Source organism: Alligator mississippiensis, chromosome 5 (assembly GCF_030867095.1).
Source record: "Alligator mississippiensis isolate rAllMis1 chromosome 5, rAllMis1, whole genome shotgun sequence".
NCBI classification, from domain to species: domain Eukaryota; kingdom Metazoa; phylum Chordata; order Crocodylia; family Alligatoridae; genus Alligator; species Alligator mississippiensis.
The window spans coordinates 174,892,911-174,909,846 of NC_081828.1; the positions used below are offsets into that span (position 1 = coordinate 174,892,911).

Sequence of the window (16,936 nt, forward strand, 5' to 3'; positions counted from 1 at the left end):
GGAGTGCCACAGGGCTAGGTCCTAGGGCCAGTTTTGTTCAATATCTTCATCAGTCATCTGGAAGATGAAATGGAGTGCATCCTCAGCAAGTCTGCAGATGACACCAAGCTGTGGGGAGTAGTATATAGGCTGGAGCATAGAGCTAGGATTCAGAGTGACCTAGGTAAATTGGGGGATTGGACCAAAAGAACTCTCATGAGGTTCAACCAAGACAAGTGCAAAGTCCTGCACTCAGGACAGAACAATCCCTTGCACTGCTACAAGCTGGGAATCAACTGGCTAAGCAGCAGCTCTGCACAAAAGAACAGGGCGGTTACAGGGACAGTAAGCTGAATATGAACCAACAGTGTGCTCTTGTTGCAAGAAACCTAACAGGATACTGGGCTGCATTAGTAGGAGTGCTGCCAGCAGATAAAGGGAAGTAATTCTTCCCCTCTATTCAGTACCGGTGAGGCCACATCTGGAATCCTGTGTCCACTTTTTGCCCCCCCCCAAAAGGATGTGGACAAATTGGGGAGAGTCCAGCAGAGAGCAATAAAAATAGTTAGGGGGCTGGGACACATGGCTTCTGAGGAGAAGCTGAGGAAACTGGGCTTATTTAGTCTGGAGAAGAGGAGACTGAGGGGGGATTTAACAGCAGCCTTCAGCTACCTGAAGGGGGGTTCCAAAGAGGATGGAGCTTAACTGGTTTCTGCGGTGGCAGGTGACAGAACAAGGATCAATGGTCTCAAGTTCCAGCAAGGGATGTTTACATTAGATATTAGAAAGAATTTTCTAATAGTAAAGCACTAAAGCACTGGAACCGATTACCCAGAGAAACTGTGCAATCTCTATCCTTGGAGGGTTTTAAGATCTGAGTAGACAAAGCCTTGGCTGGGATGATCTGCTTAGGGCTGGTCCTGCTTTGAGCAAGCAGTTGGACGAGATGACCTCCTGAGGTCCCTTCCAACCCAAATTTTCAATGATTCTATGAGTCTTTGCATTAGGTTTAGGTAAATTAGAATTTAAAGAGAAATATCCTAATTCTTCTCTATTAGCAAACTAATTAACAGGAAAAAGGAACGGGGAACAGCTAGGACTGAGTACACCTGCAGCTAGGACAGTACACCAGCTTGCCCCCTGCCTCAACCCCCCCCCCCCCCCCCCCGGGCCACTTATTCTCCTTGTGCCTGCCTTCTTCCACCCTATATGCCATTTTTGCCTCCCACAGCCTCAGGCCCCTTCCCACTCCTGTCCCCTCCATGCCACTTCTGCCCCCTGCAGCTTTGCCCCACCCTTCCCCCATCCTCCCCTATCTCACCTACCCCTCCACCTCCCCTATCTTTGCTATAGCACTGGTTGGCTCCATCTCTACTGCAACCTGGGGCATAACGCACGACTCCAGTTTGGCCCTACAGCAGCAATGCAGCACCGACACTGCTACTACAGGGCTGGGCTGGGCTCCATACTGCAGGAGAGGACCACAGGGAGCCGGAAGCAACTGGGGCTCTGGCCCTGACCTGGTATTAGGGCCAGAGCTGCAGCAGCTGCCTGGCACATGCTGCCTCATACTTGATTGTAAAATGAGAGGTTCCCCCTACCCCATATGTTAAATGGGGAAAAACCTTGTCGTTTAATCAAGTAAATATGTTTTTTTTCCCCCATAAGTTTACAAACAAAATTCTTCGCTTCTAACTATAATTTTCATTTACTGTTACGAGCTCTATGCACATAAATCAACATTAGAACTGATTCGATCCCTTTAACTTTAGTGAATCTTAGTTCAACCTTTAGGACAGGAGATTAAACTAATGCCCTGCTTGATCCCACTGAAGTTAAAGGCAACACTCACATGGATTTCAATAGATACAAGATCAAGTCCTAGACATGGCAGTCAGGAAGTGTTTATGTCCTATGAACTCTTGTAATTTAAGTCTGTTTTATATTAATTTATATTTGAGTACATAATGACACTTTTAAACATAAAAGCACCAAATATTAACTTTATCCAAGGTAATACTATGTTATGACTCAGCCATTTACTTCATGACATTTTATTAAGAAATGGTAATAACAACTGCATCTTATTTTAATAATATAGAATGTGTCTATAAAGAAACATGTGTAAGCAATGCATCCCAAAATGACAGATATTATTTTTTAATTGCAAATATTACTTAAAATAACTGTTACCACATACAGTGCAGAGGTCCTTGTACTGTAGCTTCTGAAATTTTGTGTCTGTGTTTCCTGCACACAGTTCCACATACCCAAGAACTACTTGAAAAACAGTATTGTGAATGGCTTGAGTGAAGTGCATATGTAGTTGGTCCATTGCTGTCTAAAAAAAGAAAAAGGAAAAGAACATTACGCTCAACTGATTACCTACTGAATCCCAACTCATTCCAACCTTTTTTTGAGTCACTAGTTTGTATTTTGCAGACCTGCATCCAGTGGCGGATTTACAGTTAGTGGGGCCCTGTGATACAAGCAGCATACAGGGCCCCACCTCCCGCACCATGGCACGTCCAAGGGGGACTTAGCGCAGCACACTGGCCATGGAAGAGGGGAGGTGGCTGGAATTTCTGGCCAGAATGGCTGAAGAAGCCCACAACCCGCTGGGTGGGAGGGACGGCCACAAACAAAACGTAGGAGGCTTTCCAGCAGCAGTGTCGGCGGCAGGACCCTCTGTTGTTGGGGCCCCATGCCACCGCGCAGTTTGTTTCATGGTAAATCCACCACTGCCTGCATCCTACAAGCACAAGATATTTTCTTCATTCTAAAGCATCTGATCTAGCATTTGGTAGTATCAAAAGTATGTTGTTCAAATGAGCCCACACATTCCCAGTTTAGTGTATAAAACTCATGTGTACCCAACATTATTTACCACTCCACTATTTTTGGATCACCTGCAATTTTTGCTATCAATAATTTTATGATTTCTTTCATATCACTAACAAAGATATTGAACAGACTATGCTTAGAAAAAAAACCTCCTTTAGGATCTCATTAGAAATACTGCCTCCCTGTGATTCTGGAAATTGAGTAGACTGTCAGTAAGGTAGCTAAAAAAATCTTATTTAAAACTTAAACGCCAATTACAGTTTAGTTATTTCAAACATGCTTTTACTAATCAATTACCAGTTAAAAAACATTTACATCTTAACAGGAATACAGTCAAAAGTATTGATCAGCCAACTTGGAGTTATCAGTATTACTTGGACTACTATTAAAGCCTTAAATAACTGTATCAGGGATGAGATTTCACATTATATAGCTTCTTCAACCATGACAGGCTTACCAGTTTTAATACCTTTTCTATTTGAACATGTTTTTGTTGCATCTGATTAAGTGGGGAAACCTCAATTTTCACCATTCACCCTAGAAAATCTCGGGCGAGTGTCTCAGTAAGTGGGGACAGCTGGACAGACACACCAAGGACTTGCTTGAAAGGCCCAATTCTGCCCGAGTATTCCTGGGTGTGCAGGATGGGGCCCCTGAGGGCCCCGGAGCCAGTCACTGAAGAGGACAGACAGCCCCGGGATGCCTACACATTTCCACCATAAGCAAACAGACACCAACTGCAATAAAGTGGCACAAATTATTATTACCTGTTGTTGCAACCACAACTTTGGACATTTTTAGTGCAAAAAGATAGGGATATCTGTTTGCTTTCACTTTGTACCACCATAAACATTTTTATGGCAACACAAAGGTGACATCTATTTCTACCCCAAGACACTATACCTGCACAAATAGGTGTCCCTTTGATGTATACTACAGGAACCCTGCAAACCTTGTTATTTTGCAACTGTATTGAAGGCGGTCTCTGAATTCTTTCTGAATTATAGTAGAAGTAGTTTCAAGTACTTGCACTGAGAGTACCTGAACCGAGTTTATAACATGATGTTCTTTTAAAACTGGATTAGACACCAATAGCAGGGAGAATCATTCCTACTTGAAAGTTGCAAGAGATTGCCCGGTAGCGCACCCTAGCCAGTTTTCTGACTTTACATCAATTGGTAGCTTCCTTTATACCATAATTTCTGTCTCCATAATTGGATGGCTATTTCCCATTTCATTTTTTTTCCAGCTCTGCTATTCATTTAACATGAGCTGCACTGATTTTGTATAATGCCATGCTTTTTTAATAGAATGTCATGTGGGACGAAATCAAATGCCTGACAAGGCTAACTATGTAACATTAACAATTACCTTTACCAAACCCGTAATTCCACCAACAATATATCAAGCTTCTTTGGCAAAACCTATCAATCGGAATTAAAAGGTGCTAATGCCCTTAATGCTTCATCCATTGTGTCCCATATCAGCCTCTGTTATTCTGCCTGGCATGAAAAGAATCTATAGTTTCCCCGAGTCATTTCATTTACCTTTTCAGAAATTGTGTAACACCACCTTTTTCCCCCCAGCCCTGCAGAACTTCCCTTCTGTTCCAAGATTTATTAAAAAATCACCATTAATGATCAGAGAGCTCTCTGACCAATTCTTTTAATAGGGTTGAGTGCAGATTATCTGGTTCTGCAGCCTTAAAAATGTTTAAATAGCTGCTATTTAACTTTGTTCCCAGTTACTAATGGAAAAGAGCAGTTCATATTTTAGGGTGATGAGTAAGGACTCATTCTGCTTCTTTTCACATGCCAAATGGAAATGAAAATAAACCAGTCTGACTTTCCTAATAACCCTACCTTGAATTAGATAGCTAATAGAAACGGAGTAAAAAAGGAAGATGGTAAAGAATGTTCAGGACTAAAGAGCTATTCAAGTTACTGAAGCAACTTTGATAATTATACAAGGCTCCAAAAGAAACTCCAGGACATCTAAAATTTACAATACACTGTTGATGTTTAATGCTTTGGGGGGGGGGGGGGGGGTTTCCTTATACTGAATAAAGAGAACAAGGAAAAACAAAACCACAAAACAAATTCTATGCACTCTGAACCCAAGAATACATTAATAAGGCAGGTCTGGGGTCAAACACAGCATGCCAGAGATTGATGTTTTGAGACCAGGTGCAGAAGGATGCCCTGGAGTACCTTCATCAGCCAAATGAAGCCTACAGTGTGCAAATGGGTACGGGGAGGCAGGTTATGGTCCAGAACCCACCAGAGCTTGCTGCCACCACAGTACATACACTAGATTAACCATGCCTCTGAAAGTAGCCAAACAAGATAAATACATGAGCAGCAATGTACTAGTTGAGTCATTGCCTCCCCATCCTCACGAGAGCACAGGGATTCTGCTTAAGAACTCAAATTAACCCTCTACCTGGTCTGGTATAATGATAGCACAGAAATTCACTGCCCCCAGACATCATAAACTTCAACCTAACCTAAGTACTCCCTCCTAAAATTCTTCTCAAATAGCCCATCATGTTTCCTCCGGCTCTGAAGAGTCTAGCCCTTTGGAATTAACCAGATTAACCTCTTACTGTTTCAATTTAAGGGAGGGATTAACAATCAATTTAAAGCAAATGAACAGGGGGCTGTAATTTACAGCAGAATAAGTGATGCATAATAACTACCATATTTATTCAAATACAAGATGAGGTTCCCTGCCCCCCAATTGGCATGGGGAAAAAAAGCCCCTTGTCTTATCATATACAAGGAAATCTCATTAAATACTCTGCCTGTCAGTAAACCGGTGCCAAAAGTAGCATGTGTACAGAGTGGAAACCAACTATGAAGCTGATTAAATGAAGCCAACCCTGAGTATGACTATAAAACACTTGGCCCACATTGGTCAAACATGCTGATGGGATTAATGCAACCCATCTGAATAAGACATATGGCAGTGCCCATGAAGTGCAATCCCCTCACCACTGACTCTTTTTCAATTCATGGTGAGACACAACATTGCACACACTGTTGCCTGCGCTCAGCCTGATACATATTTCATAGACTTCATAGATTTCATAGACATTAGGGCTGGAAGGGACCTCGGAAGATCATCGAGTCCAGCCCCCTGCCCAAAGGGCAGGACGTCAGCTGGGGTCATAGGATCCCAGCAAGATAAGCATCCAGTTTCATCTTGAAGGTGTTCAATGAAGGCGCTTGAACGACCTCCAGCGGCAGGCTGTTCCAGACCTTGGGGGCTCGGACAGTAAAGAAATTCTTCCTTATGTCCAGCCTGAAACGATCTTGTAGTAGTTTGTGACCATTCGTCCTCGTCATCCCTTGGGGCGCTCTGGTGAACAAACGTTCCCCTAGATACTGGTGATCACCCCTGATAAACTTGTAGGTGGCCATCAGATCACCCCTGAGCCTGCGCTTTTCCAGGCTAAAGAGCCCCAGGGCTCTCAGCCTGTCATCGTAGGGTCTGCTTCCCTGACCTCTGATCATGCGCGTGGCTCTTCTCTGGACTCTCTCAAGCTTCTCCACATCCTTTTTGAATTGTGGAGCCCAAAACTGGACGCAGTACTCCAGCTGCGGCCTCACTAAGGCCGAGTACAGGGGGAGAATGACGTCCCGGGATTTGCTTGAGAAGCATCTATGGATGCAAGCCAGCGTTTTGGTCGCTTTACTAGCCGCAGCATCGCATTGCAGGCTCATGTTCATCTTGTGGTCAATGATGACCCCCAAGTCTCTTTCTTCCACAGTGCTAACCAACATAGCACTGTCGAGCCTATAAGGATGCTGCGGGTTTTTTTCCCAAGGTGGAGAACCTTGCATTTATCGGCGTTGAACACCATCAGATTCTCATCCGCCCACTTGCTGAGCCTGTCCAGGTCAGCCTGGATCACCCGCCTGTCTTCTGGCGTGGATGCTTTGCCCCAAAGTTTGGTGTCAACGGCGAACTTGGCCAGTCCGCTTCTGACTCCAGTGTCCACATCATTAATGAAGATGTTGAACAGTATGGGTCCAAGGACAGAGCCCTGGGGGACCCCACTGGTCACAGGACACCACGATGAGTGACTTCCATCAATTACTACCCTCTGGGTCCGACCCCGGAGCCAATTTTCCAGCCAGTGGATCGTGGGGGACCCAAGGCGACAATTGGCCAGTTTCTCCAAGAGACGATCATGGGACACCAGATCGAAGGCTTTTTTGAAGTCAAGATATATGACATCAATCTCATCTCCCTTGTCCAGGTGATAGGTCACCTGGTCATAGAAGGAAATGAGATTGGTCAAGCAAGACCTACCCGCAACAAACCCGTGCTGGCTATCCCTTAAGATGTTGGCGTCGGCCAGTCCATTAAGGATGGCCTCCTTAATAAACTTTTCTAAGATCTTCCCCGGGATAGAAGTCAGGCTGATGGGCCTATAGTTAGCCGGATCCACTTTCCTCCCTTTCTTGAAGATAGGCACCACGTTGGCCTTCTTCCAGTCTTCGGGCACTACACCAGAGCGCCAGGAGTTCTCAAAGTTCCGCGCTAGAGGCTGGGCTATGATGCTCGCCAGCTCCTTGAGTACCCTGGGGTGAAGATTGTCAGGGCCGGCTGACTTGAAGGTATCCAGCTTCTCAAGATGTTCCTTCACGAAGTCAGCATTAATGGAGGGCAGGGGATCACCCTCACCCGGACTTCCCGGCCCTGTAGCAGGCACAGGCGTCCCATGGAGCTGATGAAAGACCGACGCAAAGTACCTATTTAATAGGTTGGCTTTTTCCTGGGCGTCGGTTGTCAGTTGCCCCATCTGGTTCAGCAGGGGTCCAACGTTGCCCCTGCTTTTCCTCCGGCTCCCCACGTATCTGAAAAAGGACTTTTTATTGTCCTTGATGCTCAAAGCTAGCTGGAGTTCAGTTGCAGCCTTGGCTTTCCTGGTCAGCTCCCTACAGGACCGGACCAGTGCAGAATAATCCTCCTTGGAGGTGACTCCCATCCTCCATCCTTTGTAGGCCTTTCTTTTTAGCCTCAGGAGGTCTGCTAGGTCCCTGGAAAGCCAGGGGGGCTGCTGTGCCCTCTTGCTGCCTTTCCTCCGAGATGGAATAGACTTAGTTTGGGCATTGAGGATCGCTCCCTTGAGGAGCAACCACTCTTCTTGAACTCCCCTCTCCCTGTGGTCACAGTCCCTTAGGGCCTCACTGACAAGCCTCCTGAGCTTGTCAAAGTCGGCTTTCCTGAAGTCAAGGACTTGCGTGTTGCTGACCGACTTGCCAGCTTTTTGGTGGATGGTGAAGGTGATCAGCTCGTGGTCGCTGTCACCCAGCTTCCCATCGATCACTAGGTCGCCGACTAGGTCCTCCCCAGTAGCCAGCACCAGGTCGAGCAGCGCTTTGCCTCTCGTTGGCCCATAGACTTCTTGAGTCAGGTAGAGGTCATCCATGCACGAGAGGAAGCTCTGCGACCGCTCAGATTTTGCTGAGCGATCCTCCCACGAGATGTCTGGGTAATTGAAGTCACCCATGACAACCATGGTCCTGGAGCAAGCTGCCTCAGCCAGTTCCCGGGCAAACTCCTGGTCTAGCTCAGGACTTTGGGTGGGAGGTCTGTAATAGACTCCCACCATTGTGTCCCCTGTGCCGTGTTCCCCACGGATTTTAACCCAGAGGGTCTCCAGCCGTCCACCCTGGTCACCAATATCGGCTTGCAGGGACGCGTAGCTTTCCTTAACATAGAGAGCTACACCCCCGCCCCTTTTCTCTACACGATCCCTCCTGTACAGGGTATATCCATCTATCCCCGTGGTCCAATCATGGGTGGAGTCCCACCAGGTCTCCGTGATCCCTATGACATCGTAATTGTTTGCACTGAGCAGGAGGATGAGCTCCTCCTGCTTATTCCCCAAGCTCCTGGCATTTGTGTACAGGCAGGCAAGCGCCCCCTGGGGGGCTCCTTCCTTGCCCACAGATTTTACCAGGGCTGGGGCCGGGGTGGGCTCCCTTGAGTGCCGTGATCCGCTGGCTTTGCAAGGATTGCTCAGCGGGCCAGCAGTGGCGGTAGTCCCCCCGTCCCCCAATGGGCTTAGTTTAAAGCCCGGTGGAGCAGGTCAGCCAGTCTGGCTAAGAAGAGCCTCCTCCCTGGGGGAGAGAGGTGGAGACCATCTCTTCCCAGCAGCTCGCTGCCTCTCTCGCCAAAGAGCGGGCTGTGGTCATGAAAACCAAAGCCTTCCTGACGACACCAGCGCCGCAGTCTTTGGTTGACCACATAGATCCTCCTGTCCCTTCTCAGCCCATAGCCTGAGACTGGGAGGATCAACAAGAACACCACCTGTGCCCCCAGACCCTTAAGCCCCGCTCCCAAATCCCTGTAGCGCCTCATGACCTGGCTGGGAGTGCTCCGAGCCGTGTCATTGGTGCCCACATGAATAAGGAGCATGGGATAGCGGTCTGTGGGTTTGAGGAGCTTGGGGATCCTCTCTGCAATGTCCAGGATGCGGGCCCCTGGGAAGCAGCAGACTTGCCGGGCTAAGGGGTCAGGGTGGCAGATTGGCCCCTCCGTCCCCCTCAGGGACGGAGGGGCCAATCATATGATCATATGATTAGTATGGCCCTGTCCTCCACAAAGAGAAGCCAAAACAGGTTGCTCTGAACCTAATCTGCATATAAATTGTTGCAGCATCCCAGTACTTTTGACAAAGACACCCGATTCTACTCATGAGCGGGGTTAATTAGCACATGGATCCATTTGGGGGGGGGGGGAAGGGGGGGAGTTAATCTGGAGTATACACACATACTGAGCAGTGCTGAGACTGCTTTGGGGTCATAGTGGGGAAGGGGGCTACACTAATCATATATACCAGGCTGAGAGAGGGTGAAAAAGAGGGATTCTGGGTGAACTGTATGTAAATATCTCAGCTTACCGTAAACTAAGGCTGTTAACTCAGGTGGAGCCCAGCCTAGTGAACCATGTGGTAAATCATGAGCCTTTTGGCTAAAATGCTTTAGACTAATATCATGCATAGTGGGCACATCTACACGTGCTATTAACATGCAGCAATAAACTGCAACACATTACACTGGAGTTTATTGCTCCCCAGCACACTGAACTTGGGACTGCAGCATGCTGAAATGAGTCAGAGCATCCCCAGCTGGCAGGGGACCTGGGGTGTCAGCCTGCTGGACCAGGGCTGCTCCAACATCCTGCAGAGAGGCTGGCAGGGACACAACAGTGTTCCAATGCCCCAGCCCTGTCATGCCCCAGTCAGCCAAGTCAGCATCTACACATGCACTGCTGTAGAATAAAAAAGCTGCACGGAAGACTAGAACTTGTATTCACGGGTGTTACCCTGCTGTGGAGTTTATTAGTTTCCTGTGACCTAATAGGGCCACATGCATAAACGCAAGACATTTGCTGTGGAACTAATTAGTCTAGTCTGCAATAAACATCTCATGTAGATGTGTCCGGTATACTAGCCTTTTGGCTAGAAATCAGACAGGTACAGTAAACCTGTGACCTTGGTGTTACAAGCATCATGCTCAACCAAATGAGATAATCAGCTACAAAGATATAGTGAGACTGGGGGCATCAGAACCCTCCTAGCCTGGGGCTTATATGTACAATGCCTGCCATGGATTTGGGTAATATCTGAAGACACAGACTGATGGATCTGGGAGGAAAGATACTTGCCTGATGGTACAACCATACAGACCTGAACAAATGACCTCTGCTCAGTTGAATTTTGTAACTTGACTCTTGGGCTTTTTTTTGCTAGATATAAGTAGTTGTCAAAGTGCTGCTCAAAAGTGTGTTTATGAAATACTTGTGCTAAAACTTCCAGCAGTTTCAAAAATAAGCAACATGTATCAATTCTGTATGAACTACATCTATGGATACTATATGCAAATTGCTATAGCCATGTTTAATTTTAAGGTTATTGTTTTCAAGTTTGCTCCTCACTTCCACATGCTCAGGGAGAGTAGGGTCTGACAGTAAAGAGAGGGGGGAAGGGACTGCCAGGGGAAAAAGTTGGGGGGAGGCAGAGAGCAAACAGCTATCTGACCACCTGCCCCCAGATTTAAATTCCCTGCTGTAGAAGTGGGAAGGGGACCAGTTCAAGGCAAACGTCCAATAATTAGATTCTATCCCTGGAAAATTATAACAAGTTTGTAAATTTTCCATATATAAAATCTAAGTATTGGGGAGTTGTCTTATAAATCAGGATCATCATCCATTTGAGTAAATATGCTATTTACGTGCCTGCAGTTACCCATTCATGAGCAAAAGCTTAATTTGTTGAAAATTAAGCATATTGTGAACCAACTAATACAAAACCAAGTTTCTATCCGTTACCTTAGGAGGATGACAATTCACTTGGTCTACCCGGTAGACTACCTATGGGCACAGGTGTGCCACGAGCTACTCCAGTACAGTTTTAGAATCCCATTCTCTGAAAGCCAAATGCTACTTCCTATTTATTAATGTTCATCATTTGTGGATAAGCCACTGTGCTAGCTGCCTCACAAAGTACAGCACCAACAGCTGACTTGCCAAAAATAAGTTTGTAACAGACCTATGTTATCATGGGGCCTCCAGCTTCCAGGTGGCAATAGACCAGTAAGATATGGTCCCCCTCAATTACATGTCTGGTGCCAGAGGCTCAGGACAAGCTCTTCACAAAGTTCAGGGACAATCTATTCCTCTCATAGAATATATGAAGCTGCTGCTCTTTATTTTTAAGTCTGCATTACAGTGTGGTCCCATCACACTTTACAACCAATCTGCATCAGATACATCAGTCATAGTGAATCTGCCTCTGTTGCAGCTGCAATACCTAGCATGCCACGAACGAAATGCAATCTGGATCCTGATGTGTAATGCACTTCATAAACATCTCTCAATGTCATCCAGAGTCCAGCATCTGCCCTGCTGCAAAACATTCCCCCATCAAGCAGAAATCATTCGTCTGATGGATACGTTGCTTGCTCCCCTCATTGGGCAGACAGAATTAAGAAACATATGCAGCCAGAAATACCTCAGCAAAATGCAATAGCAAGCTGAAATCAATTCTGCATATGACCACTCTCACAGGTGATATTAGCACCACATTACACTACAAATGAATCTATAGAGAAGTTTCAACTCACAAGGAGTAAACATATTCTACGATAATACTAGAATTAATAGCAACAAACACGTGCAATTTGAACATGAACACAAATATGCAGGATTTAGGGTATGGGTAACTCAGTACACCTCTGAGCCAGCCAATATACACTCATATCTATGCAAACCACTGTACTGTAGACACACCCTTGGACTGTAGGCCCACCCTTGAGTATGGAGATATTGACCAAAAAATGAAGTTTTGCAATATTAAATGAGCAAAATAAAATTAATACACGAGTAATATAAAATACTTTGTAAAAACATCATTCAGCAAAATACACTGCTGTCAGAAAAAATACGTTCCCATCTTAGTCGTCAAAGATTCACATTGCGGCATCAGTGTTCTGCACTACTAATAAAGAATGTAAATACTAACCTGTGTCTTTCCAAGTAATCTATAAGCTTGCTGCACCTTGGTATAATGACTGATATCAAAGTTCTTGCATATTTTGGACAGAGCCACATCTAATTGTTCCTGTAAGAATAAAGCAATACAGTTAAACATTCAATATAAGGAATTAGAGATGCACGGATATATTGGTCCATATCAGATTGGCACCGATAAAAAAAAAAAAAAAGCGTTACCAGCAAGTAGCTTTTTCGACCAGTATAGCCAATAATGTAATCGATAAATGTCGCGTGCATGCGCGTAGATGCAGTATGCACATGGCCAGGAATGCAGCCTGGCAGGTTGGAGAGCAGCGTCCAGCCAGTAAGTCTGTGGGGAAGAGGAGGTGTGGGGGAGAGAAGGGATCCTGGGGGGCAGATCGAGGCATCCATAGTGAGGGAGGTAGAGGGGCAGGGGCAGGCACTGCCCAGCCATGGCAGTAAACGCAACCATGGCCACAAGCGGCTTGTCCAGGGGGCACGGAGAAGAAGGATGGCTCCCCGCCACTGCACGCACCCCCAGGGGAGACATGGGGAGCATGTGCCCTGCCAGATTTGTGCATGAGGCGAGGGCAGGCTGCCCACTGCTGGCTTGGGGCCAGGAGCTGCACCGGCCTTTTCCCAGTGGGGAAGCTGGGCCAGGACTGTGTTCAGGGTGGGCAGGAGATATTCAAAAAGCCTAAGGAAGAATCGATTTCAGTTATGCAGTTTTCTAAGTGGCATCATTTAAATCGGTAACGAACAGGAAACACATTCACCCTGTGGTAGAGGGAGGCAAATCTTAGACTGGTTGAAAATTTTAGACTGCTTCTTAGATGGCAGAATCCCATCAGTGTGTGCTGAACTTCTAGTTTATTATGGGTATAGACTGGTTTCCAATCACTTATACAGGCAAAAGCGTCATGTCTGTACCTGGCATATATGTATAAAGAGGAGATGGGTTTGAAGTGACAAACATTAACCTCATTACCCATCCCCAGAGGGGAAAAAAAAAATCTTACTCTGCCCGGATGGCTCCATACTCATAAACTGGTTCTCAGATTTGGGACTTAAAACTAGATACTTTTGATCTTAATCCCTAAAACTCCATTCCACATTTGTAAATTAGTATCCCATGACATTAAGGTTGTTGTATAAAAATGTATTCATTGTCTGTGAAAGTTTTTGATGCTATAGTAATCAGTATCACAGAAAAGCCCCCCAGAAAATTATTAATTCCTCTCTTCAAGGCAAAGTTCGGACAAAGTACTGAATAGGTGTTCATTAGCAATCACCCTTCATCCTGTGCAATAAATAAGTTTGGTGTCCTGTGGAAAAGACAGTATGGGATCAAATAAGAAAAGACTGTTCCATTGTGTATATGCACAACAGGGCCAAATTGAAGTTTGCAAAGAATTTCCCAATTTAGAGCACTTGGTTATAAAACTTTAGTAATATTCTTTACAACCAGTTTTGAGAGAGAGAGTCAGGCATACCATATTTTAAATTACGTAATTTTCCAGTGTCCATATAAAGTCAATGCAAGAAAAATATTAGCCAATAGTACAGAGAGCAAGCGGGATTTAAAATCGCCCTCTCCCTGCCCTCACTAGCAACTGATCCCATACCAATTGACACTACCTGAAGTTCTTGCTCTGCTATATCTGGAAACATCACACAATTAAATTTCGCTTACTTATTCAGACAGTTTAATTTAATGGAATAAACCAATGAGTATTTAATTATATCCAAAATATCAATAGATTTTATTCATGCAAGACTGAATACTCATTCTAAAAGCCTAAATATTCCCTTTCTTTAGCTAAAGAAAATGTTACCTAAGAATGTTTTTGCTAGGAAGCATGGTGAGAGAGATGTCAAATTAAACTGTCAATTATTAAAAAAAATAAAAGTAATTTTCAGTTGCAATTGATTCTGCATCTCCCAGGTAATCTGTGTAGATTTAAATCACATTTTCCTGTTTTTGAAAACCATTTTCCCTCGCATTTTTTGTATGAAAAAATAGGCAATAAACATGTTTGCCATGCATAGCCAGTCCTTCTTTCTATCCCCATACACACATTAAATTAACTGAAGAAAATTAAGATTACTATAATGAAAGAGTACAGAAAAATCTTAGATACTACTTGTAACAATGGATAAATTCAGACAAAGGCAATTTTGATATCTTTCTTGGAATAGAAGGCAAACAAATGTATTGGGGGGAAGAAGATGTACTCAAAGCTATTTCTAAAAGATTAAGCAAATGAACAAGAGAGTTTATACTATAAAAATGTAAATATATGTACACTGCACAAAGCCCAGGATGTTCCTATGAACTTCTGCAATGTGCAAGACTTAAGCTAATTCCAACACGTGAAAGATTACCTACTATATGAAAAGAAGTACAGTTTTAACATAAATCTGTCCCAAGAAAGGAGTTGGAAATCAATACATTCAATATTACTTTTGATCTAAATGTAAATGGCCAGTGTTTACACACACCATGTTTTAGCAGAATTTGGTACAAAGCAGGATTTATTTTAGAAGTGTGTGGGGGGGGGGGAGGAGGAGTAGGGAGAGGGGGGAAGAATTACATGTCCACCTTTGAAGAACTGAACTCAAATGTTGTTACAAAATATGATAGAAATCAATTTGCTCCTAAGAATCTTGTTGAAGCAGGTATAAGAACAAAACAGCTAGTCAAAGGAAGTAGTTTGGATAAAAAAAAGAAAATAAATAAAAATCAATACCACAAAAGGATGTGTTTAATGCCTAACTCATGTAAAAAAAATGGGAAAAAATAAAAAAAATTCTAATCCATTATATTCTTTTGAATCGCCTAAATACTGAGTGAGATCATGGGGACAGGAGGGAAATACAAATAAGTAGAGAAAGAAAAGAAAGGTTTGCAGAGATTGTATTAAAAAATAAAGAATAAAGGAACCATAAGGGAATCTTTAAAAAAAAAGGCAATTGATTGTTATGAAGTCCAGCCCCTAGTATCATAGATAATACTACATTTTATAATCTCCTTCATAATGATGCACAGCTTCATTCTAAAAAAGACTTTTGCTCCATTACTCATGCTCAAGGCTGTTCCACAAACTCACTGCTCTACTGCTTAGGCACCTTCTATTAATTTCAGACTACATTTGTTCATGGTCAGTACTATACTCATTTACTCTGGGGCAGTATTTTTCTTTAGCTTAACTCATTTTTTCTTTCCCTGGTGTTTCACTCCATTATTTATTTATGGACAGCAACCATTTATGCTCTCACCTTTGATTGCCAAGTTAACTAAGCCAACGCTATTTATTTATTTACTATATTTATGTATTTGATTTATATCCCACCCTATTCAAAAGGCTCAGAGAAGCTACTAGTCTCCCCTCATTAAATAGGCTCTCCATTACCCTAATCATCTTAGAAGGCCGTCTCTGCATCTGAATATATTTCCATTATTTTAATGGTATTTTATTAGATATAGGCCCATATACACAAGTACAATGCCTATAACTTACTGCTTTTGCATTCTGTTCACATAATTCCATAAGACTAGCACTGAATAAGAATAAGCTTCCATGAGATCAAGCTCACTTCATTAGATGTTGTGATAAGACGTGTACAGCAGTGTATAAGTGGAAAGTGATTTGAATACAAAAAGCAAAAACGGAGAAAGGGAGCAGTGCTGGGAAAGGCAAAGAAGCAAGCAATAAACCAACCCATAGGAACAAACGTTAATCCTGTTAATGGGATAAGAATCCATATCCCTGTTAAGCCCATGCTGAACACAATCCAGTCTGTGAATGATTTCTTGCTCCAATTTCCCATTCAAGTTGGTTTTTGAATTTTTGATGCCTAAGAAAAGTAACCCTGAGGTCAGCAATGGTATCCCACGGAGGGTAAAAGTGTTCTGCCAGAGACCTTAATGTCTTTTTGGAGCTGACTAGCGGTCATTCATTCTTACACATAAGGGTCATTGTAAACAGGTGATGGTATTTGTGACATTGGTAGAGTTGCAGACAAATGAACTTTACATCTGTGTTACTCAGTGGAGTGATGATATAGTCTGTATATATGAAGGGGCACAGCTGGCATCTGGGTCCATTAAAAGGCCCAGTCCCTGATTCAGTTTACAAGCTGCAAATCTACTCTACCTTCTGCCTGACTTCAGGCTAACACAGCTAGCTACTTCTCTCTTGCACTGAAAACCATTCAATACAGCAGTTTAAATCCATTACTCTTAGATACAAGAATTGCTAACATTGAAGTAGTGAATGAGAAAGTCAAGTAGAAATGTGAAGAAAACTGTCTTACTATAAAAAAGTTAAATATCAAATGACTTACCTCTATTTGCTCCAAAGTGTCTTGCAGTTTAGAATTCAATTCACTATTAAGAAAAAATCCTGATATTAAAGCCTCCTTCACACCAAAACTCCTGCTTTAATAAGTGTTGGCTTGTGTAATATCATACTAGCATACAGTAGTAAACCTTATCCCAAGTTTTGCCATTTAAATTTAAATGCAGTAAGATTTAGTGCAGTTGCAAGACTAATACCACAGTTACTACAAGCAGCACTTC

The 16,936-nt window shown here is 43.8% G+C and overlaps 1 protein-coding gene across 2 annotated transcripts in view; it reads right to left on the reverse strand.

Moving 5' to 3' along the window:
* The window catches only part of VPS50 (VPS50 subunit of EARP/GARPII complex), a 147,959-nt gene that overhangs the window by 95,872 nt on the left and 35,151 nt on the right, over positions 1-16,936 (reverse strand). For both annotated transcript variants that reach the window (XM_059728996.1, XM_014603218.3), the window contains exons 10-12: positions 16,702-16,744; positions 12,362-12,460; positions 2,180-2,320 (exon numbers count right to left, since the gene is read on the reverse strand). In XM_059728996.1, coding sequence (XP_059584979.1) covers positions 2,180-2,320; positions 12,362-12,460; positions 16,702-16,744 — 283 coding nt within the window. The remainder of the gene's footprint in view (positions 1-2,179; positions 2,321-12,361; positions 12,461-16,701; positions 16,745-16,936) is intronic.